Source organism: Hemiscyllium ocellatum, chromosome 8 (assembly GCF_020745735.1).
Source record: "Hemiscyllium ocellatum isolate sHemOce1 chromosome 8, sHemOce1.pat.X.cur, whole genome shotgun sequence".
Lineage (NCBI taxonomy): Eukaryota > Metazoa > Chordata > Chondrichthyes > Orectolobiformes > Hemiscylliidae > Hemiscyllium > Hemiscyllium ocellatum.
This window is the reverse complement of record NC_083408.1, coordinates 117,618,992-117,631,435: the sequence shown is the minus strand read 5'-3', so window position 1 is coordinate 117,631,435 and position 12,444 is coordinate 117,618,992. Positions and strand designations below refer to the sequence as shown.

General features: G+C 42.7%; 1 protein-coding gene across 4 annotated transcripts in view; it reads left to right on the top strand.

Annotated features, from left to right (window-relative positions):
* The window catches only part of vash1 (vasohibin 1), a 70,726-nt gene that overhangs the window by 36,926 nt on the left and 21,356 nt on the right, over nucleotides 1–12,444 (top strand). For 3 of the 4 annotated variants that reach the window (XM_060829524.1, XM_060829525.1, XM_060829523.1), the window contains exons 4-6: nucleotides 5,902–5,976; nucleotides 8,313–8,694; nucleotides 9,303–9,418. In XM_060829524.1, the coding sequence (XP_060685507.1) occupies nucleotides 5,902–5,976; nucleotides 8,313–8,694; nucleotides 9,303–9,418 (573 nt within the window). The remainder of the gene's footprint in view (nucleotides 1–5,901; nucleotides 5,977–8,312; nucleotides 8,695–9,302; nucleotides 9,419–12,444) is intronic. The other variant, XM_060829526.1, reaches the window with a different exon arrangement.

Genomic DNA, 12,444 nt, shown 5'->3' with positions numbered 1-12,444 from the left:
TGAAACTATTGCTTTGATTTATTGTTTTGCAAGCAGTACAGGCAGATCATAGCAAACAAGAACATAGAGATCAAAGGGTACTTAGAAAGAGCGAGGCATACAAGATACACAGCAAAGGAGATGCAGAAAACAAAATCAACATTTTTTGAAGTTAGAGGTCCATTCATCAGTATAATAATGGCTGGGAAGAAGCTGTCCCTGAACCTGTTGATGCATATGTTCAAGCTTCTGTATCTTCTGCCTGACAGAGGGCATTACTAGGGTGGGAGGGGTCTTTGATGTTGGTAGCCTTTCAGCAGTAACAAGAAGTTTAAAGGGAATCCATGGATGGGAGGGTGAATTCCATGATGGTCAGGTCTGTGCACACAACGTTCTGTAGTTTTGTACAGTCCTGGGCAGAGCAGTTGCCATACTAGGCCATTATGCACATGGACAGTATGCTTTCTGAGGTGCATCTGCAAAAGTTGCTGAGGGTCCTTATGGACATTCCAAATTTCCTGAGCCGCCTGAGGAAGAAGCATTGTTGTGCCTCCTTGATCGTTGCATCAACATGAGAAGCCCTGGGCAGGTTGTTGGTGATCACCACTCTGAGAAACTTGACGGCCTCAACCATTTCCTCAGCTCTGATGTACATAGAGGCATATCCTCCTCCTTTCTTCCTGAAGTTGATGATCATTTCTTTTGATTTGCCAACATTGAGAGTGAGTTTCATTGCACCATGACATCACACCCTCTGTCTCCTTCCTGTATTCTGACACATCATTGTTGGATATCTGTTCTAACTCAGGGGTGTCATCAGCAAACTTGATCATTCGGAATTTGGCTACACAGTTGTGGGTGTAGCAGTACAGTAGGGAGGCCAAGAACATGTCCTTGGTGTGCTCCAGTTGTGAGGATTATAGTGGAGGAGATACTATTGTCTATCTTCACTGATTGCCGTCAGTGGGGCAAGAAGCCGAGGAGCCAGTTACAGAGGGTGGAGCTGTGACCTCGGTCTCAGAGTTTTGAGATTAGTCTGTAGGGGATTATGGTGTTGAAGGCGGAGCTGTAGTCAATGAGTAGGAGTCTGTTGTAGGTGTTCTTATTGTCCAGATGTTCCAGGGATAAGTATACGACCAGGGAAATGGTATTCGCATTGGACCTGTAGGCAAATTGCAGGGGATCGAGGCAAACTGGGAGGCTGGAGTTCATGACCAGCCTCTCGAAGCACTCCGTAATTATGGAGCCATTGGACGGTAGTCATTATGGTATCTTTCACGTGCTTTCTTGAGTACTGGGATGGTGGTGGTTTTATTGAAGCTGTTAGGGACTTTGACCTATAGGAGGGAGAGCTTGATGATATCAGTGAATACCTCCTCCAGCTGGTCTGCGTAGGGTCTATGTGCTCAGCCAGGGATCCCAGCCAGCCTGTTGCCTTCCTTGGCTTGTCTCCCAGGAGGGCTTATGCTCGAAACGTCGAATTCTCTATTCCTGAGATGCTGCCTAACCTGCTGTGCTTTGACCAGCAACACATTTGCAGCTGTGATCTCCAGCATCTGCAGACCTCATTTTTTACTCGAAGATTTTTTGTCTCCCAGGAAGACCAATTTGCCGTTTGCAGCAATGACAGTGGACACAGTTGTGTCCAGGCCCTCAGGGCAGGTGACACCGTGCTGCTGGCAGTCTGCTCAAATTTAACAGAGAAAGTATCGAGTGCATCAGCAAGGAATGTGTTTTTATCTGCTATCTTTCTCCGCTTCATTTTGTATCCCATTATGTTGTTTAGACCTCATCCCAGGTGGCTTGTGTCTGGGATGGTTTGGGCCTCTAACTTGGCCTAGTACTGCCTCTTGGCATCTCTGGAACTGTGGTAATGTAATCACTGTTAGTGTGTTTCTCTGCTGTGTTTTAGTGCTTCAGTGGGGATTCTATCTGCTCCATGTTCTTTCATTGTTAAATGGCCTTTTCTACCTTCTGTTGTGTTAGGTTGTGCTAAGGTATTGTATGTAGCATGCTGCAGAATGGACTCAGTGTTTTCAGCCTGAGTGTCAGTGTTTCTGAAGGAGATCCTCAAAGTGCTTCTTCGAGGGACTCCAACTGCCTCTCTCTGTCTCTGAGCACCTTTCAATTTTTGGTCGGCAGTAGAGTGGGGTCCTGTGGCTATAGTTAGTCTTCACTGTGCTAAAGAAAGCATGCATGTACTGGAATTGCTGGATCTACTGTGCTTTCTCCAACATCTGTTTTTGGATTTTATTTTTGTGTGTCCGTGACCTTCAGCTATCTAGACAGCTGCTTGTGGTTCTCAAATTGTGTTGTTCTTTCATGTTCAGAAATGGTTGGCTCTTGAGGCCTATCAGCTCCTGGGTCTTCTAGTTATTCTCATCAAACTACTCTTGGTGTTTCATGGTCAAGTGACCAAACATCACTTCACAGGTGCTAATAATGGAGTCTTTGAGGGCAGACTCTGGATCACTGGGAATCATCAGGTTGGCAGCGAAGCACTGGTTCATTTGGGCTTTAAACACCTCCAGCGTTATTAATCCTGATGACAGACCAAATTAGCTAATGTTTCATCCAGCATTGATCCAATTCAGGCCCAGGTGATATGTACACCTTTGTTCATTTGATACCTGTACATGGTGAGGGTATTACCATGAGGCATTGTACTCATCTTTTTGACACAAAGAAAGTCCTGGTTATGATAAGGCCATGTTCTAAGCCATTTGTTAGGAGCAGGGTATCATTGCTGTTGCAGATTATTCCTCCTCAGAAGTTTATTGTCCTTTTGGTTCAAAGGTTATCAGAAAGGATCAGTTTGCTGCCCGTTAGGACTCAGGCTAGGGGCTGTTCGGAATTGCTGCAGCATTCCTCTTTAGATTCCTCTGTAGCATCCAAGTTGGGGGCATACATGCTGAAGACCATAGCTCACTGGTTCTGGGCAAGAATTAGCCAAATGGTCATGAAGCAGTTGTTTATCCATTAAAGGGAATCTCTAAGATGGCCATCTGGTCCATTTTTAATGGTGAAGCCAGTCGGTTGAGGTAGCACGCTTCATTGGTTTACCTTTTCAGAAGAATGTGTAACCGCCACCTTGTTCGTTGAGATGGTCTTCCCCTGCCTGCCAGATCTCCTTTTTTTAAGGACATAAGTGTCAACACCAAAACATCTAACCTCCCAGGCAATGATAGTAGACCATTCCAATCTGTCGCAGTTGGGGCTATCCATAAGCGTCCTGATGTTCTAAATTCTGAACTTCATTTTGAAGGATGAAAGATGACTGTGTGTGAATTAAAAACATAATGAAGAACAAAGAAAATTACAGCACAGGAACAGGCACTTTGGCCCTCCAAGCCTGAGCCAATTACTTCAATGTGGGGTGGCCATTGTATACCAGCTCACACACAGGGTTGGTCTTATATAGTGGCAAGTATGTCTAAGACGATTGAAGACCGTCTCTGCTGTGTGGGCCTAAGATATACAAATATACATTCCTCAATATTAACCAAATAACATTGCCCCAAAAGCAACTAAATAAATTAGAAATAAAATTTAAATGTAACAAGAAGGGGAAGTCTCATGTTAGTTCTTGTGTTTGGACTGAACTGAGATAATAATCAGTATTGACAATTGTGGCTAGACTAATTATTGTGAGAAAGATTCCTCTTCAGTCTTTGAATCTGCAGTTAGCTTCCTGCAAGTGAGTATGGAGGTCAGCCAGAAGAATCTACTTTTCATTGAGCCATTGCAACACAGCAGGAAGCTTTTGGGCCACCATATGTCTTGTGGGGGTAGGCTGAACCAGAAAACAAAGAATGGCCTACAGCCTGGAGTTTTCTAGCATGCTGGAATCAGTACGATTCTTAGGGTGGCCTGAGTGTGGGGCTGCTCTCCTTGCTCAACTAGACCTGAAGCTAGGGCCTCATTCACCCACACTGTTCCAACCATTTGAAACTGCAGCAAGGACCCCACACACAGTCCTAGAATCCCTACAGTGTGGAAATAGGCCATTCAGCCCATTGAGTCCACACCAACCCTCTGAAGAGCATCCGACCCAGACCCACCCTCCTACCCTACCCTATCTCAATAACCCTGTATTTCCCATGGACAATTCACCTAGTCTACACATCTTTGGATGATTGGAGGAAATCGGAGCACCCAGAGGAAACCCACACAGACACTGGGAGAATGTGCAAACCCCTACACAGACCTGAGGGTGGAATTGAATCCGTGGCCCCGCCACTGTGGGGCAGAAGTGCTAACCACTGAGCCACCGTGCTATTCATGGGCACTGTGCCCATGTATTCATTTTGTTTCATAGCTGGATGCATCATGCACAAGCTTTACAGAAGATTAAACAGATCTTTCACAGGTTATTAATCTGTGATACAGGGAGCAAGAAATCAGCCAGCTGTGTGTGGAGTATATTTAGCCATAAGAGTTTGGAGAGCTGAATAGACTTCACAAGAAGGGGTAAAGTAATGTACAACTATAGGCCGAACCACTGACATTAAACTTCATATACTCTATATACCCATACTTTACTCTCCCAAATCACGGTTAACCTCCTCCTCCACCTCCTTTAAGCTCCCCCTTAAAATCCACCTCCATATCCACAACTTTTAGACTTGACTATTCCTTGGGACTGAATTGAGCTGTTGAAGTATATTATGAAAATGAACCATTCGGAGATGTTATGATAAGCTATGGTATTACTTAATTCTTTCACAGCAGACATTTTATTTTCCCTGAACATGTAGGGTACAGCTCGATGAACTCTGAAAATTACACTCCGACTTTGAAAAGACAGGCTGATGAATAATTTCACAAAGTGACTGCTGTTATGTGAGAGTTCCTTCAAGCCCGAAATGCTTTAGTATGTAATGGTTTTAACTAGCAGAGACTTCTTGAGTAAACAATTTGATGTTTATTGCGTCAGTGCTATTTACAAATGACATGAATGTAACCTTTATAACGACAGAGACTGGTAGGAATATACTAGTCCCAGGTATGTCTCCTACAACGTCCTTCTTTACTCTGTTCAAGGCTCTTTGATATAACTACAGTGTGTGGTGCTTACTCCATTCAGTAAGGTTTTAGCCCTTCCACATACGACAATGGAAGCTAATGAATTTAAATTGCTATCTATTAACTTCAAAAATGACTGCTAATCAAACATTCTTGAAAGTATGGCAGATAATATCTGGATTTCAAATGAACAGTTTGACTTTTTCCCGTAATCCTAGTTGCATTATATCCATTAAATGTTACATTATTGCATCAAGTTAGGCAAGAATGATTACATCAGAAGTCACATGACACCAGGTGATGGAGTAGCACTCCAAAAACTTGTGGTTTCAAATAAACCTGTTGGACTATAACCTGGTGTCATGTGACTTCTGACTTTGTCCGACCCAGTCTGACACCAGCACCTCCACATCAGGAATGATTGCAATCAAGGGTTTTTATTTTGCTATCCCTTGTGGATTAAGCAAAATCTGATTATATTTAATCTTAGTAAGTACCGTGAGATTGATCTCCGAATTACTGGCATTTATTCACATGAGCATGCTCATATGCAAGCTTTTGCAAAGATCCAACAGTCAGAAATGGGAAAGCTGCAACACATCTCCTCATGATTTCATCGTGAATCAATTCACTTCCAAGCTCTGGCTTTGTAAATGCTTTCACTTCCTATCATTTGTGAGAATTTCTGATTGACTGGGAATTACACTGAATCTGATTGCCCTCTGAGTTTCAGCAATGTAAGGCCAGAGATTATAGGCCAGGAAATCCAGAGAAATAAATTCAAGATAAAGTGATGTAAATCCCTAAGTGGGTTCATGTCACCCAAGCACTTGCTCAAAATCATTTGAAGTATTAAGTTGGTTTTAAAAGCTAACATTTTTATTTCTGATTTTACAGCCTGATGGATCTAGCACGAGAAATGATTCGCGAGTCTCTACCAATCAAATGCTTGGAAGCTGTGATTTTAGGGATGTATCCTTTCCTGCGCAGAATCATTGAACAATAAGTTAGAAAATCTGTTCTGAAGAATAATCACATTGGACTCCAAGCATTAACTCTGTTTCCATAGATACTGTCAGACCTGCTGAGTATCTGCACACTTGCTGTTTTTAGTTAAGATCTCCCACATCCGCAGTATTTTGCATTTATTTGATTTTATTTATTATTATTGAACTGAGATAGTGTTTTGCGTACTAACCAGATGAATCATACCTTACATAAGTACATCAGGTTATAGAACAGAAGATAGTGTTGCAGCTACAGTAAAGGTGAAGAGAAAGATCAGTTCTAATATACGAAGGGTCTGTGTGTAAGTCTGAAAACAGCAGGGAAGAAGCTGTTCTTAAACCTGTTAGTATGTATTTTCAAAGTTTTGTTTCTTCTGCCCGAAGGAAGATAGTGAAAGAGTGTATACCTAGGGTGGGCGGGGTCTTTGATTATGTTGGCTGATTTCCCGAGGCAGTGGGAAGTATAGCTGGATGGAAGACTGGTTTTCATAATGGACTGGGCTGCGGTCACAACTCTGTAATTTCTTACAGTCTTGGGCAGAGCAGTTGCCACAGTGTGATGCATCTGGATAAGATGCTTTCTATGATGCATCTATAAAAGTAGGTAAGAGTCATGTGGACTTGCTGCATTTCTTTAACTTTCTGAGTAAGTAGAGACATTGATGTGCTTTCTTGGTTGTAGTGTTGATGTGGATGGACCAGGACAGAGTGGTGATGATATTTACTCTGAGGAACTTGACGCTGTCAACCATCTCCATTTCAGCCCCATTGATACCCACAGGAGCTTATTCCTGATGAAGGGCTTATGCTCGAAACGTCGAATTCTCTATTCCTGAGATGCTGCCTAACCTGCTGTGCTTTGACCAGCAACACATTTGCAGCTGTGATCTCCAGCATCTGCAGACCTCATTTTTTACCCACAGGAGCAGGTCCTCCACCCTGCTTCCTGACCAGCTCCTTCATTTTGCTGACTTTGAGGGAGAAATTGTTGCCCTTACACCATGCCACTAAGCTGTCTAACTCTTTCCTGGATTCTGTCTCCTCATTGCTTGACATCCACCTCACTATGGTGGTGTCATCAGCAAGTTTGTAAATGGAGTTAGAACTGAATTTGGCCACACAGTCATGAGCGTATAAGGAGCATTGTAATGGGCTGAGTATGCAGCCTTGCGAGGCACTAGTGTTGAGGATTATTGTGGAGGAGGTATGGTCACTTATTCTTATTGATTGTAGCCCGTGGGTCAGGATGTCAATGATCCAGTAGTAGAGCAGGGGAGCAGAGTCCTAGGTCTTGTAGTTTGGAAATGAGTTTAGTTGAAATTATGGTTTTGAAGGTGGAGCTAAAGTCAATAAATAGGAGTCTGATATGGGTGTCCTTGTTATCCAGGTATTACAGGGACAAGACTAGGAAGATGACATCTGCTGTGGACCTATTGTGACGGTATTTATGCAGAAAATTCAAGTTTATTGTCACAAGGAAGGCATGAGGACCCCAAATGGCTTGATGCAATTCTAGGCACATTTCTATTCATAACAAATAGTGCAAAGGTAAGGAAGTGAGTTCCGGGCCTCCACAGTACTCTGTCGGATATAAAAACAGCGATGACATTGAAGATCCTCTGAGGTGAGCTGGAGTTAGTTAGTTTAGTTTAGTTTTAATTTGTTATAAAGCTGCAAAGTTTGGACATGTTTTTGGAGATTTTATTGTTTGATCTTAAGCCTCCGATTACATCCTGCTTTGTACAGGTTCAATCATTTGAAATGCTTGGTGTACTCATTTTACATTGGCTTGTCATTGTAGACTGCCAGTACAGCACCCACCCAAGGCCTAATGCCATTGTTATACCCCAGCCCACAGGTGAGTGACAATGAGAGATAACCTCAGGGGAGGGCTTTATCACAGTGTTAGATCCTTCATTTCAGGCACAGAGTGCCTTTAAATGAAATCATCATCTGGGAGAGCACAAGCAACTCTGCACAAGTTTATTTATCGTGCTGTCCAGAAGGCAAACCCCCTGTTCACTGCTGGTTAATACCAGCAGGAGGATAAGGCTTTTAGAGTGAGTATTATTTGTTCACTTAAGGGCTTCAGTTAGAGTAGGAAGATTATGCATGAGCTTTCCCATCAGAGAATCCCTACAGTGTGGAAAGGAGAGGATCCACACCCAATACCCTCCGATCTGATTAAATGGCCCTCTGTTGCCAAACACATCATAGGGGAGCGCACAAAATTCTGCCATCAATATCCTAAAATCCTGGTGAAGGCATGGTCCTGTGATTTTCCTTAATTTTTGTGGTCAGTTACCTCACCAACAATATGCCTGGAGTAGAGAGGTTTCCCATTAGCTTCAAAACTGAATTCTCAGGGAATTACTTCCGCCACATAGTGCTTGGAATCCACTATGCTGGACGCTTTGGAACACTGGGCATGAGTCGACGTGAGGACTTGATGTTCAAACCCCCAGTGTGCAGGACTTTAATTGATCTCCTCTCAGAGTTCGAGAGTTCCTACAGAAAATGCTGGCATACGCTGAAGAAAGTCAAGATTGGACAGTATGTGTCCCATGACCCCCACAGTGTGGAACAGATTGAGTGGAAGCATTCAGTCCTTGACATAGAAAAGCTAAGTCGTGAGGAACTGCGCAAGGAGCTGGAGAGGCATACTCGGGACATGCGACTGAAGGTAAGGAACTGGCTGAGAATCCCCGTCAGATGCTGCCCACTCTAAATATGGAGTGTGTAATTATTGGGAAGAGTGCCTTCTTTAACTGATCCTGGGGAATTATGGCCATGTTATGGCTTGGAAGCCAAATAAAACAGACTCCTTAGGTTATTGGAGATTGTAGGGAAGGGGAGTGAACTTCCAGCCACCAAGTAGTGAGGGGAAAGTATACAACTCTGGCGAAGCTGGTTATGTTAACAGGAAAAAAGAACAAAGGTCTAAACGCCTACACTGTTCTTTTAACGGTGTTTATTGATCCAGTTTCAGAGTTTAAGACAGTTTGCTCTTCATAATCATGCTTAGTTGATACAGAAAGAGAAGCCTATTGTCAAATACTATCTCTAATCCCCTCATTGATGCCAAGGCATCAGATTTGGGAAGAGAGAGGTGAACCTGAGAGAGAAGATGCATGATTTTTTTTAAAAAATGAATATCCTGTAATTACTGCCAGGCTTTACAATAGTGGGAAGTTCCATTTTAAGCCTGGAAAGTCCAGAAGTCAATTCCGTGATAATGACATACCTCATTTCTTCCCTCCTCAACTCCCCCGTCCCACCCATTTGTCTCAGGTTATGAAGGGAACAGCCGCACCATCATCCCCCACCCGTGACCGGAAGAAGGATTCATCATCACCCCATCGCAGTCAGTCAAGCCCGCATCGCAGGAATGGCCACAGTGAGAGACGGTAAGAATCCTCCATTGTCTAGCTGCAACAGAACAAGCCTAGCCAATTAAGTCCTGAATTAAGCACAATTTGATTTGATTTATTATTGTCGAAGTGACAAGTACTTTTTTCCATGCTAACCAGACAAATCATACCTTACATATGTACATCAGCGTAATGGAGAATATAATGTTACAGCTATAGAGAAGGTGCAGAGAGACATCAGTACTAGTATGAGAGTTCCATTCATAAGTCTGATAACTGCGGGGAAGAAGCCGTTCTTAAATCTGTTGTATGTTTTCAGACGTTTGTATTTTCTGCCAACCCAACCTTCAAATCTGTATGATTAAACCTGCTGCTGAAGCGTTTCTCATCTTCATACTAAAACCGGAATCAAAAACCAGTCTGCTTTCCAAAAATAGTTGATTTCTGTCTTTTAGTTCATACACTGGTTTGCTCTTTATCCTTTCTAATCCACCCCGATTACTGGGGAAAACCAGCCTTTTCTTTATTTAAAAAAAAATTAAGGAATTCCTAAACACAGTTGTACAGAAAGTGGTTGTTTCCATTCAAAGTCATAGAAATGTACAGCACAGCAACAGACCCTTCCATCCAACTCATTCATGCTGACCAGATATCCAAAGTAAATCTAGTCCCATTTGCCAGCATTTGGCCTATATCCCTCTAAATCCTTCCTATTCATATACCAATCCAAATGCCTTTTAAATGTTGCAATTGTACCAGACTCCACCACTTCCTCTTGCAGCTTATTCCATACATAGCACCACCCTCTGTGTGAAAAAGTTGCCCCTTAGGTCCCTTTTAAATCTTACCCCTCTCACCTAAAACCAATGTCCGCTAGTTCTGGACTCCCCTACCCTGGGGAAACCTTGTCTATTTACCCTATCCATATGCCTTGTGATTTTTATAAACCTCTATACGGTCACCCCTCAGTCACTGTGCTCCAGGGAAAATAGCCCCAGCCGATTCAGCTTCTCCTTATAGCTCAAATCCTCTAATCCTGGCAGCAGCCTTGTAAACCTTTTCTGAACCCTTTCAAGTTTCACAACATCCTTCCTATAGCAGGGAGACCAGAATTGCACACAATATTCCAATAGTTGGCTAACCAATGTCCTACAGCCGCAACATGACCTCCCAACTCCTGTACTCAATACTCTGACCAATACAGGAAAGCATACCAAACACCTTCTTCACTATCCTATGTACCTGTGACTCCACTTTCAAGGAGCTATGAACCTGCACTCCAAGGTCTCTTTGTTCAGCAACACTCCCCAGCACCTTACCATTACATGTATAAGTCCTGCCCTGATTTGCTTTACTAAGATGCAGTGCCTCACATTTATCTAAATTAAACTCCATTTGCCACTCCTTGGCCCATCTGATCAAGATCCTGTTGTTCTCTAAGGTAACCTTCTTTGCAGTCCACTACACCTCCAATTTTGGTATCATCAGCAAACTTACTAATTATACCTCCTATGTTCACATCCAAATTATTTATATAAATGACAAAAAACAGGGTAGTTTGCTAGTGTCACTTGAGGGTATAAACTCTTGTGGCAGAGGTTGGGAACCATATCAGTAGGTCAGCAAGTGAAATGACCAAAGAGGAGTTAGAGACTAAGGCCAGTCAAAGGATGTGGAGGCTTTGGAAAGAGTACAGGAAAGGTTTACCAGGATTGTCTGGGTTGGAGAATGTTAGCTACAAGGACAGATTGGGCAAACTTAATTTACTTTCACTTGGATGTCAAAGTCTTAGGCAAAACCTGTAGAAGTTTACAAAATGATGACAGGCATGGACAGAACGGATAGTTGGGAGTCTTTCTTTCCAGGTTAAAAGTTGAAAGGGTTCAGAAAAAAATTCATAAGTATGTTGCCAGGGTTGGAGGATTTGAACTATGGGGAGAGGTTGAATAGACTAGGGCTGTTTTCCTTGGAGCGTCTGAGGCTGAGGGTGACCTTATAAAGTCATGTGGGGCGTGGATAGGATAAATAGACAAAGTCTTTTCCTTTGAGGTGAGTGTGTCCAGAACTAGAGCACATAGGTTTACAGTGAGAGGGGAAAGATATAAAAGAGACCTAAGGGGCAACTTTTTCACGCAGAGGGTGGTACGTGTATGGAATGAGCTCTGAGAGGAAGTGGTGGAGGCTGGTACAATGCAACATTTAACAGGTATCTGGATGGGTATATGATTAGGAAGGGTTTGGAGGGATATGGGCCGGGTGTTGCCAGGCAGGACTAGATTGGGTTGAGATATCTGGTCAGCATAGACGAGTTGGAGGGTCTTTTTCTGTGCTGTACATCTCAATGAATCTAATTACTAGGAAACATAGGTTTAAGGTATAGAAGGAAGATTTAAAGGAAATATGAGGCAATTTTTTTTTGCATAGCACGTGTTAAGTGCTTGGAACGAACTACCAGAGGAGGTGATAGATGCAGACACAATAGCAGCATTTAAGAGGCATCTTGATACATACATGATCAGGCAGTGTAGAGAGATATGGAGCATGTATAATTTATTAATTTGTGTCCGTGCAGTCTTGGTGGGTCTGTTCCTGTGCTATACTGTTTTTTGTTCTTTGTATCTGTTGTTAACACATTTGCACCAGTCAATTTAGTCATCATTATACAGTTTTAGAAGAATTGCAATGGTTAAAAGAAATTTTTAAAAAGTTCATGCAACTTTCAACTTGGCAGAAATATTATGACATATTGCCAGCTAATTAAACTTATGCTCCCTATGAACTAAGCAGAAAGATGGCCAACACCACAAGCCTCTCTGATGTGAATAGTGTTTTTTGAGGCCAAGAGGTGTTTGTCTGCTGGAAATGATTGTATTTTCAAATAGTTCTTCATTGGCTGATGGACCACACAATGTTGCAAAATGACTTCAACCCTCTTCGAACCTTTCAAGGCCATGGCCAAGCATTCGGTGTGAAAACCGTTTCCATCTTCAGCACTGACATGAGAACCAGTTGCAACGTCTTTGCCTTAACATTAGAACTCCTCGAGAATTTTACTGTTGGTT